Source organism: Watersipora subatra, chromosome 9 (genome assembly GCF_963576615.1).
Source record: "Watersipora subatra chromosome 9, tzWatSuba1.1, whole genome shotgun sequence".
In the NCBI taxonomy this organism is placed as follows: domain Eukaryota; kingdom Metazoa; phylum Bryozoa; class Gymnolaemata; order Cheilostomatida; family Watersiporidae; genus Watersipora; species Watersipora subatra.
In genome coordinates, this window is record NC_088716.1 from 17,642,086 (window position 1) to 17,659,893 (window position 17,808).

Genomic DNA, 17,808 nt, shown 5'->3' on the forward strand with positions numbered 1-17,808 from the left:
TATGTCGGGAAACATTGCAGCTGTCACAAACTTTCTTGATATTTCGACATGTATTCATTGACAGTCTATACAATGTGTATCACTTTGGTGATGGTAATTGGCTCTCGCAGATTGCTTGATCTACATTTCCCTTCATGACATTTGCTGCCGAATGAGTATTTTATCGTTTCATCGATCGCATTTTATAATGAGAATGTTGTGGACTATTCCGTGATGTAAACCCAGATGAGTTTGTAATAGTCATTCACCGAAGTATTGTGGGATTAACAGTGACACCCTGTGATATAGTGTTTACCAGACTTTAGATTGTACGTGCCAACTTTTGCTGAGCCTGTCACTCAGTGTCATCTATATGTGAAGTCTGATCAGACACGCAGAGCACACTCCGTATTAGTTTAGTTGGTTTAGCCACATCTGTGGGATTATATTTCTATTTTGTAATGTTTAAATTGCCATAAACAGTTTGGTTTAAAATAAAGTTTTAATGCAATTTATAATCAGCAAGATATTTTGTTATATCAGATATGTCCTGCTATGTTTCTTTTACTTTTCATATTTTAGTTAAACCCTTTTGAATGTTATATAATGCTTTTATAATGTTTGCATTATACTCTCATAAAGTCATAACAGGTCTGGTACCAAAGGCTGCTCATGAGAAGTCGTTCTGTGGTTCAGTAATTGATATTAACTTGTTTTTAGAGTTGTGTCACAAAGACCAATAGTTTGTGTTTGATAAAAGACAGTGTTCTTCTATTCGTAAACTAAATATAAGCTGGATAAAGGCCTGAATTCTGAAACATCGACTTTGATACTTACAGATGAACTCGCACAAAATTTTGAGAAATTTTATCAGAAAGTATCGGCATTTTTTATGATTTGTGATTGTTGTATGTTTGAGGTGATCTAACTGCCAGGAAGTTTCAAGGTTGAAATCAACCAACTTGGTCATGGCTTGAATGTTTAGAAGGAAAATATGTGTGAAATGACATCACTAGTTGTTATCATTGCTATAGTTGTTATCATTGCAATAGTTGTTATCATTGCTATAGTTGTTATCATTGCTATAGTTGTTATCATTGCTATAGTTGTTATCATTGCTATAGTTGTTATCATTGCTATAGTTGTTATCATTGCTATAGTTGTTATCATTGCTATAGTTGTTATCATTGCTATAGTTGTTATCATTGCTATAGTTGTTATCATTGCTATAGTTGTTATCATTGCTATAGTTGTTATCATTGCTATAGTTGTTATCATTGCTATAGTTGTTATCATTGCTATAGTTGTTATCATTGCTATAGTTGTTATCATTGCTATAGTTGTTATCATTGCTATAGTTGTTATCATTGCTATAGTTGTTATCATTGCTATAGTTGTTATCATTGCTATAGTTGTTATCATTGCTATAGTTGTTATCATTGCTATAGTTGTTATCATTGCTATAGTTGTTATCATTGCTATAGTTGTTATCATTGCTATAGTTGTTATCATTGCTATAGTTGTTATCATTGCTATAGTTGTTATCATTGCTATAGTTGTTATCATTGCTATAGTTGTTATCATTGCTATAGTTGTTATCATTGCTATAGTTGTTATCATTGCTATAGTTGTTATCATTGCTATAGTTGTTATCATTGCTATAGTTGTTATCATTGCTATAGTTGTTATCATTGCTATAGTTGTTATCATTGCTATAGTTGTTATCATTGTTATAGTTGATATCATTGCTATAGTTGTTATCATTGCTATAGTTGTTATCATTGCTATAGTTGTTATCATTGCTATAGTTGTTATCATTGCTATAGTTGTTATCATTGCTATAGTTGTTATCATTGCTATAGTTGATATCAGATATTGCGTTCAAGTTGCAGCATTACGGGTCTCTATTCTGTTAGTCTCTTTGCAACTATAGACATAATACCATAGACTATAATCACACTCTCGCTTGATCTGAGTGTTTAAATCGCGATCAGGTTTTGTCAATTTTAATCTTGAAACATCCTGGCAATCAGATCACCTCAAACATTAAAAATGATCGCAAATGATAAAAAAATACCGATGATTTCAGATAAATCTACTAAAATTTTGTGAGAGTTCATCTTTAACACTGAGATGTCTCACTATTTTAATGAGACTATAAGAAAAGCTGAATACAGTAATTAGATTTGTATGAATCGCTACAATTGATGGCCAGATAACATGGTCAAAGCTTGTGTTCCTTACAAGACACCTTTTTTCTATTTATAGACTAAAGATAGTCAGGATAAAGCCTTAGTTCCAAACAACTGAATACACATAATGTGGCTCAATCTACTTAGGTTTCCTAAGTCTTTTACAGAAGCTAAGTTTATGAGGCACCAGTTCAAACCAGCAAGATGTTGCTACTTACAAAATAATTGTGTTCTATTTAGGGTTGTAGTAAAAATGGTAAAAGGGGATGAATGATATTACAGACTGAGTATTTGAACTCTGAGGTTAGGCGGTAATGTACTTGTTCCCTCTTCAATGTAGCAGTCGGTATATTTCAACCATAGTTTATGCTAGAGAATGCATAGAGAGCTATAGTTTATGCATAGAGAAGATAACTTCTATTAGGTAACATAACCAGTCAAACAAGTGCTCCGACTGGTTAGATAGACATGATAGGATAATCATTCATATTTGATGTCATCAAAAACGGAGTTTCACACTCTGGTGGTACTGAACATAACATTATTTGTTACTATACTTGCACACGTACCTCTATGTCGTCTGCACAGTTGGCTTCTTCAAAAGGAGCTACCAAACTGTCTTTGACATATTTCTTTTAAATGAAAGAGTTGAATAGAAGATTTTGGCAGTTGATTTAACTTCAACGATATGCACAGCACATTAATGAGAAAAAAGTCTGATTGAAAAACAGGAAACAATTACATTAACAGTATACTTAACGATATGTGTCAATAAAAATCTGGTAGCTAAATCCTTGCTGCTTTCCGATTGTTGATAAGCCAAATAACAACCTTTTACCATTAAGTTTGATTTAGTTTTTTTCTCTATTTTCACGTTTTTCTGCCTTGTAAATATTTTTTTTATCATCTATGCTTTGGTATGCTTTCAAGGTCTGAGAACCCTTGGTTTATAGATTGGTATGTGCATAAATAGCGAGTGAGGGCTGTTCTCTATCGAGCGGGGAAGATTATTCCTGTTTCAGTCTGTGGTTACTGTGAGTTGTGTTGATAGGTCGGATGTTGCACTCAACCGGCAAGGAGACAAAAGGTCGTGGAGGAAGAGGCGATCTCCGGCGTAGTATTGTTATCTCATTCCTGGCTGGTTGTCAGGAAGAAGAGTTGGAAATACTGCTAGACCTTGTAACTGATCCATTTACACCCATCCTTAATCGAGGTCAGTCCTTGTTCGTCTACTTTCAGATTATTTACATATATTGTAGACTAGAATATTTATAACAGGAAATCTGTCATCATGCAATAGTATTGCTTAGTCAAAACAATTTATTCTTTGGTCAAAACAATTTATTCTTTGGTGTCTAAACCGACCATGGTCATGGCTATTTCATGATTCTGTCTGGTTTAAAGACCTCTGCCATTTTCACGTTAGTTTACGAGTTACATGTGTTATTTGTCTGTTGAGATAGCTTTAACATCGCTTCACTTGGTCGTGAGCAGAGTAGAACATAGAAGAGTATAGACAATCATATAAACATCGGTTTATATAAAGCCTAACTTCCGGTGGCGGCGTACGTTCAAAAAATTTGCATACACTTGCATTGAGCTGAATTTTTTTCATGTTTTTTAAGCTTAGAACCATTGCTAAAAAAATAAGTATTAACTGGAGAACTTTTTTATCAGTCTAAACTAACAAAGAAGTCTAAATTCTCTTAATAATTAAAAGAATTATTATTATTCAAAAAACGGACTTTACCAATTATTTGATACACAATTTTGGAGTTTTTTTTAACATTTAGGAAAGGAAAACTTAGTATATAGTAGTCACCAACAAAATAAAGAATGGAAAAGTAGAACTGTTGTGATTAAGTAACCCTAGCTACTTTTTGAAGTGGGTTTTTGGAAGGTGTATCAGTAATATGTTATCAATTGGAGGCGTGGCATTTCCGCTGCCACGGCTAACTAGCTATGATTTCATTGCCTAAACTCTCATAATCATAAACCCAGGTTGTGAGATAGGCGCACGTGCACACACCCAAACCAAAATTTGTACCTTCAGTTAGAATTGCACTGAAAGGTGTTTTTATTCCTACCCTAATCGTAATCTTCAGAATTAATTTGCTCAAGGTAGATACCTTAATGCACAGTTATTACACAGCATAGAGTTGCTACTGATAAGACCCCTCTGTTGGAATGCACTCAGCCATGTAATTAAATAATGGGAATGCTTATCTCATACTTCTAATACATATTATTAAACATGTGGCTAAGCGTAGGATTATTGTTGTAGCTTCTACAATGTCAAACAGTTGTGGCTTGATGGTCTAGGGGTATGATTCTCGCTTTGGGTGCGAGAGGTCCCGGGTTCAAATCCCGGTCAAGCCCAATATTTTTAGAACTATTTTATTTTATAATCATTACCTTTAATAATAAATCATTACCATAATTTATTATTAAAAGTTGGAAAAAGGTTTGCATCAAGCAAGATTCAACTTGTAACGGTCACCTCGGTAGACTGGCACCCTATCAACTTCGTCAACCCATTAATTGAATTGCAGAATAATTGTACAATGCGCCCTTGGGTTATGGTGAAACAATTATACGATTTTTACGCTCTACGATGTAGAACACGGCTTTTTGCCTTCTTCATACAAAACATTTTTTCTCCATATGATTTCAGCAAAAAAATTTGTTACTCCAATTTATCAGTCAATGTGCTAAATACGTCGGAATAACGAAGATGCTGATAAGCTATTTGCCAAAAGTTCTCCTACAACGCATAAAAGAGCTCTTATGCTCGCTCTTTCTTAGTTCAACGTACAAAATTCGTTATTAGTTACAGTGGAAACGAAACCGGAAACAAATAGTTGATAAAATTTTAGCCGATGACGAAGTTGAAGTTTAGTAGAATACATACTAAAACTTAGCTTTAAGTTCATTTAAATTAAATTCAATGTTTATGTTATACGTCTGTCTCGAAGGGAAGAACTTTCTACTGTACCTATGACACATAGCTCATTATAATGTTACATTTTATTGCTGATCATAACCACTAAATGTGTACAATAAATACAATAAGGTTACCATAGGTAACTATAGTTACTAAGGTTTACATACTGTTTTGTTACTAATTTTTAACACTTACAGTATGTATATGAAATTTTGATGGTTTTTACCTAGGGGGTGTTTGCATTAGATAATTGCTATGGGTTTTCTATACCCCTCTATACGACATTCTCACCTTACGATGCCAACACTGGAACGAATAAAAATCGCATGGCAAGGTTCCACTATATTCACAGTTATTACAGCTGATGATCTCTCATGGCGCACTAGATTGCCAGGCTACTCATGCATTTTAATATATGCTTTGTTGTTGCTATGGAAACGCTACTAAAAAGTCAGAGTTTGTTCACAGAGTCTAGCTCTCTGTTTAATTAAGGCTTGATGCGTATGATTCTCGCTTTAGGTACAAGAGGTCTTGGGTTTAAATTCCAGTGAAAGCAAATATTCTTTTTAAGAATGGTCTGATGTTGAAATTCATTTTAATGGCTATTTTGTTGTTGCTATCAAAGAGCAAAGGCTATTAATGGCTATTTTGTTAACAACTATCAAAGATTCAGGGTTTATTTGTTCGCAAAGTCTATATTTCTTATTAATCCAGGTTTGATAGACGTGTAATTCTCGCTTTGGATGTGAGAGGTCTCGGGTTGGAATTCCGGTGAAGCCTAATATTCTTTTTAAGAACAATCTGATTTTAAAACACAGTAGTGGCCTGGTGGTCCGGCGCTCTGCGGGAAATCGTCGTGTGAACTATCTATCTGCACAATATTCTGAGATGAAGCGAGGTGGTTAAGAGACGCAGTTAGTAGTGTGCCTGGTTGATAAAGCAAATGTCTGAACTTTAATCCCATGTGACGCCATCTATTTTCCCAACATCAAGCTGTGGCTTCAAATAGATGGACACGGCTTCTATTGTAGTAAACATTTTAATGCGCTTTGTTGCTATGGAAATGCTACGAAGAAGTCACAGGTTGGTCGCGGCGTTTGGATGCACTATGTATGAAGGCTTGATGGTCTAGGGGTATGATTCTCGCTTTGGGTGTGAGAGGTCCCGGGTTCAAATCCCGGTCAAGCCCAGTAAATTTTATGCATGGTATTTTAAGATTGAATTTTAATAATGTGTCTCCTGTTTTTATTTTGAAAACACCACCAAAAAATTATATCTTAATGTTTGACTTCAGCCACCTCTGCTAACACAAGATTTTGTTCAGTGTTGAGGTTTCTCCTTAATTATGGCTTGATGATTTAATAGTATGTTTGTTCTGAGTGTGAGATAACCTGGTTTAAAATTCTGGTCATGGCAATCATGTGTTTAGTTTATACTTCTATGTTCTTAGTTGACAGTTTCATTATATACATGTATTTTGTTGTCATTATGGAGATTTTGTTCATAAGAGTCCCGGTTTCCTGCTAGCTGTAGCAGTTTAGAGTTCTAATGGTTTAGAGTTCTGATTATCATTTTGGATGCGAGACGCTTTACAATTGTGCTACAATGTTACATAATATGTTCTCAGATGTAGTTAAAATTTTTAATAATTAGGGATATGTCTTTTAGGGATATGATTATCATTTTAGAATTCACGAGTTCTAGAGTTCACATCCTGGTCAAACCCATTGATTTTAGCTGCTCCATTTGATTGTTGATCGCATCATTATTTAAGTGATTTTGTACCAATCCAGAACCTTAATGATGAACTTATATAAAATATTTGTAGATTTTATCAGAAGGTATCACCATTTTTTATCACTTGCGATTTTCTTTTGTTTGTGGTAATTTGACCGTCAGAATGCTTCAAGATTCAAGTTGGTAAAACTTTCTCACGGTTAAAGTACTCATAAAAAAAATATTTGCAAAATAGGTCTTCAGTTGTTATTATTGCGGTAGTTAATATCGGCTATTACCTTAAAGTTGTCGCGTTATGCATCTCTTTTCTGTTGGTCTCTTCGCAACTATAGACATCATAATTGCAGTTTCTTTTATTCTGAGCATTCAGCATTGTATTGTGTTGTTATTCTGAGTTTTGTCGATTTTAATCTTGAAACATCCTGGTAGTCAGATCATCTCAAACATCAAAAACAATCGCAAATGTTAGACAAATACTGATGCTTTCTGCTAAAATCTTTTGCAAGTTTATTTTAAATAACCTGTTGTTATGATTTGCTCTATATAGATTATGCCTCAACACTGGATTTAAGTAAAGCCCTTCCTCCCAAAAGAATTCTGGGTATTCTGAGCACTGTCGTGGTAATAATGGACAAACTTTGTCATCTCTTAACTTCCCATCTCAGCCGAGTCTTCCATCTGCTGGTAAATCTTTTGGAATAATTGTATTATTATGTGTGGCTAAGATGGTTATCATGTAGAAGATATGTATCTGTATATGGTGCTGAAATAAATGCAACCAATCTTTGTAGTTGTGATGGTCTTCATAATGACTCGTCTTGACCAAAAATTCTCTTGTTATGTCGATTTTTGGGTAGGGTGGGGTTCTGATATTTCACATTTTGGACATCCTTGAAGATCTTTAATGTTTTATTGAGATGGTTAGAAACTGAGCGCTGTGGCCTGTGTACCTCACGTACCAACCAGTTGAGCATTATAATTTAGGTCTACATGTGTTAAGGCTTCCATTGTAGGTGAGTGTGCTGCGGTACTGCGTGTGCCTATTGGATGGAAGGAGGGCAGATATTAACTTCAAGTCTGTTAACAGCATGAAGGCTGCTCGGCAAACAGCCATCAAGTGTCTTACACAGGTTTGTCTCCCTCGACTCTCTTCAACCAATGAGTGTCTCCTACATGGTTTGTCTCTTTTCTTTTATTGACTTTACTTATCTTCTTCATAGTTTATGGAGACAAACTCAGACTTTAGTTATTCGGAAACACAAATCACGGAGTTATTTGAAGTAGCAGTATGGCCTCAGCTCCCGCGGTTAACTGTTGAGGGGGCATCGGCACCCACTCCTCTTCTCAGCCTCATCAAGACATGGACCCACTATAGAAGGTTGGCATTATCAGTTTTAATTTTAGAATTTGCTAGCTCACTTTCAGTTTGTCGACCAATTGAAGTTTCTTCACTCTTCCTTTTACCTGTTAGGAATTATCATACTATGATGGGAGAGAATAACTTCAATTATTTCTATTTACTTTCCCAGGATTATATGTTAGCACACAGGGAGATGCGATGTATTGCCTACACTCTTTGGTTATGATTATCATTAGCATTTATATGTTTCCTAGACTCATATCATTCAATTTACTGTTCCGTAATTTCTTAAAGGTATCTTCCGCTGCTACTCAAGTTGACCTCGGCGACCTCTGCTGACACACCGCTTGCAGGAGTGATGAAGTTGCTTGCCGCACCTCTCTGTAAACCTACAGTGGGTTCTCTCATCATGGAAATGGTTGAGAACATTTTAGATTTCAACTCCTCCATTACGGGAGAACCAGTTACTATGGAGGTAGATGATAGGGTAACACTGCCTGCAGGAACCCTTGCTGCAGTGGATGATTCTGGTAAGAAAGATGCCTTTGTTACATTCTATTAATCTCTTAAAGCAGCCAGTAGTAGTTATGGGAATGTTTTTAGTTTATACACAGTTTTTGCAATAGAGTTCATGCTCAACTATTTTGTTGAAATTCTGAAATTTATCTCTTTCTGTTGAGGTGTTAATCGTGCATCTGTTGCACAACTGGCTGCATAGCCTGTGCTCCTAAACTGAGGAACGCTTTACATACTTATCTGCATCAGACAGTCTGTACAATGCACTTTTATAACATTGAAAATTTCAATGTTATAGCTCTTAGCAAAATCACAAAAATTCTTCACAGCTTTGAAATTCTGGGTAACATGTTTTGTGGTTATGTTTGCTATTTTGTGATTGTAGTTGGGAGTTACGAAGTGGCCATGCTAACGCCCTACCTCTTTACTATTATCACCTACATTAAGGATAGGGTGTCTAAGGCTGCACTTAAAGCCACCAACCAGAAAGCCTTTCCCATGCGTGAGCTCAACATACTCTCCGTGTAAGTCCTGTTTAGAGTGTGAAGTGTTTACAAATAACTAATTACGAGTAGCCTGGCAGACCATGCACGTGAGAGATTATGTGTAATAACTATGTGCACAATTATTCCGCCGATGCGGCAAAATGGTTGAGTGGAACAGTTGGTAGTGTGACCGTCTGTTAAGGTGAATATCAGAGTTGGCTTCCTGTATGATGCTGCGGATAAACAGAAGGAAGGTTTATATTATATTAAAGATTATAGCAATGTTATGTAATCTGTTTTGACTCCTTCAATTAGGTCACATCAATGATATACAGCCCAAAAGGATAGCCGACGGCTATCATATGGGCGTGGTTTAATTATGGAGCTCTATTAGGATTGTGCTAGCCTGGGTTTCAAAGCAAACACAACTCTCGCGGGGCGGTCGCGTTGCCTTGTTAGGTTTTAGAAAACACGAATCGCTGTTATCGTTTCATTAGATTATTCAGCCAGTAGACCCCGCGGGTCACAATAGCAAACATTGAATTTCTGCAATGTAGGGGTAATACCTAACCAAAATAATGTATCTAATCAAAATAAAACATTTCAAATTACCTATTTTTAGTAAATTTAAAATTAGTAAAAGTCGTAGTATATGCCTAAAGTTAAATATAATTACCCTAACAACGGCATTTTTTTTCTAGTTTTTGATTAATATTTTGCCACCCCTAATATAAAATGACCAAGTCTTTCATCGGTTTCACATTGTTTTACCTTGCCAATAAGATGGGACAGCAGGCAAAGCTGTGCAGTGTAGTTTTCATACTCAAAATCTAAATGCAAAACCGAATTTGAGCTATTTTACGATTGTGACTATTAATATCACGAATGCTTGTGAATGGCAACTGACTGATCATAACGGTGACAATATTGGGATACTATATTTATTTGACAACAAAATGAATTCAACAGATAAGTAAAATAACCACTATAGTTCATAATATTCGTAAATTTACAAGGTGCTTTATTCAGCATATTTGTTTGTTCGGGTGCCGTGTCCGGGTTAATCCCAACAGAGCTTCATAATTAAACCCCGCCCATATGAGCGCCGTCGGCTATCCTTTGGGGCTGTATATCATTGGTCACATGAAGCTTTTAATTTCCGACTCCAGTTTATTTAGCTAAAAGTTCTCCTACTTTTCCACAAAAGGCACAGCTATATTTTCTATGCAATGATCTCAGTTATATTTTATGATGATGAAGTGAGTATCAATGGTGCGTACTTGCTATAAAAACTACCATCAGGTAGTAGTTCTTTACAGAGAGAAAACATCTTTGGTAGCACTCATGTGAGGAAACAAATAGCACGTCTTGCTCACCCTACTTTTTGAGTAGTTCACTTCCCATTTATGTCGCACATTTTTTAATCAACACATTTTCTAGTTGTCTTTCAACGACCGAAATCGGTTCAAATTCTTAGCAGAGAATGTGGCATTTAGGCTAGGTTGACAAACTCCAACAGTAGGAGTTACAATAAATCTCTTTATTTTACTACTTAGCAACCATGAGGACAGTGCAGAAAATATCTACTATAATGAGGGCCATGTCCGTCGGACTTTTTGTTAGTCTGTCAGTGCTAAACCAATGTTGGAAGTTAAAAAAAGATTGCATCACATGGGATTTGCACTCTTAATATTTGGCTTGGTAGACTGATACTTCGATACTTGCACCAATCAACCACCTTCTGGCTGTTCAGAATAATTGTGCACATGCTTATTTTCCATACTTTATCAGTCCAATGATGATATCTCATAGGACTCTGGACTGCCAGGGTGCTAGCATATGTGAAGAGTAATAGTAATAACATCGAAAAAATGGTGAATCAGAATCAGGGTTTGCATGAATTTGAGCACGAATAAGTTATTATTGTACAAAAGATTGGACAATAATTGTTTAAAGATAATACGATAATTAATACTGTACTTTTCGAACTATAAACCGCACCCTTACATAAGCCGCATCTGCTTCATTTTCCAAAAAATAATAATAAAACAATACATAGGCCGCACCTTTGTATTGGCCCCAGAACTCAGAACGGTGCTTTTTAATACGGCAGCCACATTGCTATTCAAAATGGAACAGTGCCTAACAGCACAGTTTCGTATCAACCGACGCTTTTTAACCTAGTAGTACCTAACGGAACAGTACCGTTAGGCATTGTTTAATATTTTCTTTCACCGCTAGAGGCGCACTAACGCACTAACCGGAGATTCTGGTTAATGCGCCCCAGCGGTGAAAGACAAAGTCACAGAATAGCCACACCCTTATATAAGCGGCATGGCTCAAATCATCAGAAAAAAAGTAGCGGGTAATAGTCCGAAAAGTACGGTACATCTCCTTTAAACTTTGTTATAGTTTACATGAATGTCAGTTAGGCTTTTATCAAACAGGCATAAAAAACTTGACAGACAGTGGAGTATAATCAATTCAGTACTATTACTAGTTCGTCCCAGTGAAAGTGATGTCTTTGTGTCTCATTCATGTGACTATCAAAATTATGTGTGTTTCATAATCTTTTATATGTTGGCTATATACACATAGACATCTAGCTGGTTAATATTAGTAATAAAATGCATCAACTCCAGTGCGTCTATGAGTGATATACCTCTATAGATATAATAGTGATATTGGAAAATGATTTTGCTGAGGTTTTCCTTGGAGAATCAAACTTGTCTATTCCATCTGAATGTGCAGGTGCAGTCAGTATGTAGAAGCGCCTGCATTGTGTACGGCTCTCCTCACTCAGCTGCTGCCATTCCTTACGGGTGGTACCTCACGCCTTTCACCAGAAAAGCAATGTGGAATTCTACAGACTTTAGGAAACTTGGCTAAGAAATCTGATGACATTGATGGGCAGCTGTGGTAAGTGCTGGATACTCATTCTCATGTGATCACATGCTAGTCATTGTTATTCTCTGAGCAAATGTTATTCAGATAATAGAGACCATGTTTATAGCAAGATCATTAATATCCAGATAAAAGCTCATGGAACTGCATCGACTCGAATTGCATCAGCTATAAAAACCAGTCCTAAAGAGTTTCGGAAACCAAACTGAAATTTAATCTTCCTCTTTAGTTCATGCTGTTTAGACTAAATGGGAAACTTCAAATGCATAGATGTAACCTCTCTTATACCGTCTTTATGGATTCCCAGACACATACTCTTATTTATCCACATAATCGAGTTTAAAATGATGCTGCAGCTGAATAGCTCAAGGGAAGGTTAAGTTACTGACACTTGTTAGGAATGTCATCTCCACACATACTCTCAGCTGTAACATCCACTGAACTTGAGATACATTAAAAAGAATAAGGTATCGCAGTATGCCGGAGTTACCCTCTCTGCTAATTTTCGTAGACTCTCACTAGGCTGATGACAACACCGAGGCAACGCAGTTATGTCGGGAAGCATAGCAGCTGTCAAACTTTGCTAAGATTTTGTCATGCATCCGTGCATGACGTCATGCACGGATGCATGACGTCATGCAGTGTGTGCGCTACTTAGGTGATGTTGATTGGCTGTCCCAGATTGCTGCTTCTATATTTTCCTTCATGACATTTGCTAAAGGACTAGTATGTCATCATTTCCGTAATTGCATTATATAGTGAGAATTTTATGCCGCAGACTATTTGCTCATGTAAACGCGGATAGGTTTGTGATAGTGTGAACAATGGTATCGCAGACGATCACCAGTTCGCTGATGTAGTGTGGGATTTTTGCTGATATATTGTGATACAGGTAATTGAACAAAGGCCTCGACTCGCAGGAAGCGATTGTGCGAAAATCAGTTTGGTATAACATGGATACTGTTTAAGTATGCAATGACTGAATGTAAAAGTGCATTCACACCAGGACGATTTGTCGGAGTTGTGTTTTCCTCGACGGGCTAGGAATGGCATATTTGCGAAGACTTTACACCAAACCAACACAAACTCCCAACTATACAAAATAGGTCACCTTTTTTTAACCTTTGAATACAACATCGATATCCATTCCATTTGCCTGTATTTACGGTGATATCAACATTCCAAGATATGATTGATCAATTCCATGTTGTACTTTGACAATGACAGCCATCAAAATTTGGCAAGCATAGTATCCAATATTTCACCGACCCTGTGTCAGTGAAATTTTATATACTATTTTGTGTCACAGGCTGGGATAAAGCCATTTTAGAACCGTTTTACACCAAATAGACTTTGTCGACGTGGAAGCAACTCCCTCAAATCATCCATGTCTAAAGGCACATTAGAAGGCTTCAACTCTCACTGTTTGCAAGTTCGCTTTGATCTGAAAAGTAAATTGCAGTAATCGAAGGCATAACTAAAAGTAGGGTGACCTTCAGTAGCAGGTAGCTATTGCCACTCATTTGCAGGTACTTGTCAAGTGCCATTCATGACAATTTCTAATCTATGGCAGTTGTCATAAAAATATACATGGTTAAATGATCATCAGACTTTTTCATGGATGTGGTTAGTTTAACATGCTTCAACAAGTGTCAGTGGATGGCATGTAGCGATGTGCATGTATATATTTAGTGATGTTCATAGTACCGTTTGTATCGAAAACTAATAAAAGAATTAGAACGCTTTCAAAAGTTATGTTTTAGTGTTATGCTACCTGATATAGACAGTTTGGACCAGCGTCTAAATGCCCTTAATGCCGGGTAGCTAAATGTGTGTTTAGTTATTTGCTTTCTGAAATATTCAAATCGTATCTCCAATATGCCTGACCATCCATTATATTCGTACACATTACACCTTATACAAGACACCAACACCTTAGCAATTTACATTATAGAACAAGCGTAATGCAAAAAAAGCTTGATTTCAATACACATAATTTACTTTATTGTTTTTGTTTCATGGTCTAATTTGTTCAAAACAGCATTGACTGGTGTAAATAAAGTTATAATCTACAGTGGTGTGCATAAACTTGGAATCACCAGTTAAATCTTCAAATATGTATGTTTATATGCTGTTGTCAAAGAAATTCTTTGGAGTTAAGTGCTTCAACCCCATCAATATATATATCATTTGAAAGGGAAAATTCTGAAGAACAAGATGATGCCAAATATTCAAAAATATTCTCAGAGTTTTATTGCTGGGGGTGGATCTACCGAAACGCAGACTTATTGCAGGCTTTTGAATGTTGTTAGTAAAAATTGATAAAATAGGATACAAACAAACTCTTTTATACAAATTGGTGGCCCTGAAAAGGGCCGTAGGGTTATTGTTGGTCTTCAGAAGAACTGGTAAGGTGTCTTGAGCTGAGCATTAGTATTTTATTGGCCAGCCCTTGTTCTTGATCACCATCTGACACCGTCGAGATCTTGCTAATCCGTCGAGATAAAATTGCTAATCTGTTTAAGAGGATTAATATAAATCACTCAGAAATGATTGTGTTAAATCAATCAATGCATTGTTTGAAAGCACATCTTCTGCTGATCAGATTGATATATAATATCTGGCATGGCATCATAATTGGCGGGAAAATAGAAAGCAAATGGAAGATCCATTCGATATTGAGTGAACAAAACAATGTGATTCCAAGTTTATGCACACCACTGTATCTATATATGACTGTTATAGCAAGCTGCTGCCCTTGTGCTCTTCCCTCACCCAACGGATTGTTAGAATGGAGTTGGTGAAGCTTTTCCTTTCTCTCAGAGATTTGTCGGCTGCCTGCAAGGAAGTCGCTGACTTTGTCGAGGAGGTCTGTAAACTCTTTAAGCACATTGCTATCTTTATGCTGATTATTAGTTTATCTAACGATGTTAAAACTTTATTGTTAGGTTTAAACATTTGTGTTTGCTTCTTGTCCAACTGGGTCTAAAAGAACACAGCAAAGGATTGTCCTTTTTGCAAATTGCTTTCTCTTGCAAATATGGCTGCTCTATAATTGTATGTCCTTTATGAAATTGAAATATTCTGTTGCAAGTCATTGTTCAATACTTTTATAAAGGAAATAGTCTCTTTTATAACGGTTCATAATATGAGTATATTTTGCATTGACGTCTACAAGGTTTTTAACTCGGCAGCACTAGTTTGGCATGTGCCTTACTACTTTTTCTATTTTGTCTGGACTGCAATATGGAAGTCAGGCTAGTTTTCAGTTTAAATTTTTGGAAATCGAACACATTGAGGATGAAAATCACAAATTGCTGAGTATTCATTTTAAGCTAATACCCACAATACAAACTTGTCCTAATTGCATGCCAAGGCACATTCTTGAGTTTCCCATCAGATAAAGTGTGGTGCATTTATGTTTTTTTATAAATTTCAGTTCAAATTTCAGGAAATGAAAAACGTTGATGGAGTAGAATGACAAGGTATTTGGTCAATTGTAAAGCCACAATTTATTAATACACAAGCAAAATGCTTGGTGTTGTACCGGTATTAAAAACCAGCTTATAAACAGTGGCGGGTAATGTAGTTTGGCACATTGCCAATGGCTAATTTAAATAAGCTAGTAACCTATTACTAAACTTACTAATAAAAGCTGTGAGAGCAAGCATAAAATGGCATTGCGTCTTAGCGGAGAACCGTATGCGTATTTTCACCTACATAACAATATATATCGCCCAATGAATCCATCAATTTGGTATAGCTCAATGGTTTAGCATTTCATTTGGGGAACGGGAGGTTCTGAGATCAAGTCTTCTGCAATAAGAATTCGTCATTCCAAAGATTGTAATAGCTATAGCTGGACAAACCAGATCACATACAAACTTTGAGATTTATATATATATATAGATTCCTTATTGTTGTGCATAACTTGTAGTATATTTTCTTCCATCGAGATATCGCATGTTTGTAGATGGTAGAATCTGTGTCAACTATTTTAAAATGTGCGCCAAATTCACCCAATGTCACACTGAATATTCTCATTTGCATTTTTTTAAAATTTAGATCTTGACCTTAGTTTGCTTGTTATACTTCTTACTGTTTTTACACTAAGGAGTGTCAGCACGATTCATTTATTCATTATATTTATGCATTGATGTGTTCGACATGTGCTTGTCAGGCATGATCACCTCATTCAGCTCGTTTTGTTTTTGAAGGAGCATTTTCGCATTGGTCGCGTCTTATTAGTTGATTTTATTATGAGCGAGCACGCTTTGCATCTTGGCCAGTTACCACAAAACAGTAAGCCCGCTGCTCTGGGTAATAAAATAACACATATACTGCAATTGTTAGTATTGCAATGGAAACTATCTTTATATATAGAAATCTCAGTTTTGGTCTGTTGGTCTGTCATTCGTGTGTCCAGTTCTAGCAAAAAAGTTCAAGAACGGAAAATTGCACTGGATTTCACACCTATTAAACCTCACAGCCCATTTGCAATTCAATTGAATCGCAAGTATACTTCCTTCTTACATAGGTTAAAATATGCAGTAGCGCATGAGGGCTGGTTTCACAACCTTCACAGTTCGTGGCCTTCACAGCGCACGGCTCTTATTATAGTAAGATTAGCATTAAGTTAATCAAATTTGCTAATCTTGCTATTGGCAAATTAGTGAACTTGGCTAATAGTAACTACTTTATCTATCACTGTTTATAAGCTGTTTTTATTACCCTTGCAAAGCAAATAATTGGACAACTGTGATTCTGTACCGAACATTTTTAACAAAATTCATGTCGACACATTTGATTCGTATATCCATTACCACATTGTCCCAATACCTTATAAATGCATTGTTTAGTTCCCTGAAGTTTGTTACCTGAAGTATCATTCTGTGGAGCACCTTAGGGGTGCCACTCTGATTCAATATGACTCAATATTGCATAATGTTGTTATGCTGTTTGCCTTAGGTCAACGCTTTTGACCGATCCCGTATCGAGGAGCCAGACTATGACAGTAGACTGGGGGCTTTCAGGGAGATAGTCTGGTGGGATTATGGCAAGTGCCCGCTTCCTCTAGTTCTCGCCATGGTCCACAACTGTGCCTACACCCTCAGACACGTGAGTAATTGATACTTGTCTAGTTCATATGTGGAGCATCTTCTTCACTTGTGAGACTCTCCTCTGTATGTCTGAGTCACTTTCTTTACTCCTATTAAACATTTGTATCTCAAGTGATCATCTTCTTTTGTTTTCCTTCCACTTCTGAAATCTTTGTCCTCTCTTTTTCACTCATTTTTCCACTATATCAATCCATATCAGCTTGAAAATTTTATTTGCAAACTTGGTTCCCATCGGTCGCCATTGACTTTTAAAAGGTGCATCATATAACATCGGCTTGGTCAAATGTCGTCGTTCATACCATGTCTTTCATGAGTGAACAGTGGGACCAAGCCTTAGTTGTATACCTCAAGATGGTTACCTGATCTTACAAGACTAGCATTGTAAGCCTGAGTTCTTACAATGTGGTAGAGGCGCCCATGCAATATAAGACGCTCTACCTGAATACATAGCCTGCTCAAAACTAGTTCCAAGGCTTTTTGCTGCTTCAATATTCTGATAATTTATGCATTGATAGCAAATCTAGTTTGTGGATTTTAATTCCATTCAAGTTCCATATATGGTTATCTTTTA

The 17,808-nt window shown here is 36.3% G+C and overlaps 1 protein-coding gene and 2 non-coding genes across 3 annotated transcripts; all 3 read left to right on the forward strand.

Annotated features, from left to right (window-relative positions):
- The first annotated feature begins 1 nt into the window (after position 1).
- On the forward strand, positions 2–17,247 carry LOC137404850 (small subunit processome component 20 homolog). The gene is made up of 10 exons (XM_068091078.1): positions 2–50; positions 3,223–3,384; positions 7,400–7,536; positions 7,866–7,982; positions 8,073–8,230; positions 8,507–8,742; positions 9,114–9,252; positions 11,965–12,132; positions 14,863–14,986; positions 17,086–17,247. Exons 1-10 carry the CDS (start codon positions 2–4, stop codon positions 17,245–17,247), a joined length of 1,452 nt encoding a protein of 483 aa, XP_067947179.1.
- Trnap-ugg (transfer RNA proline (anticodon UGG)) lies at positions 4,479–4,550 on the forward strand. Its single transcript has one exon. It is a non-coding gene; the product is annotated as a tRNA-Pro (tRNA).
- Positions 6,233–6,304, forward strand: Trnap-ugg (transfer RNA proline (anticodon UGG)). Its single transcript has one exon. It is a non-coding gene; the product is annotated as a tRNA-Pro (tRNA).
- Positions 17,248–17,808: the final 561 nt, after the last annotated feature.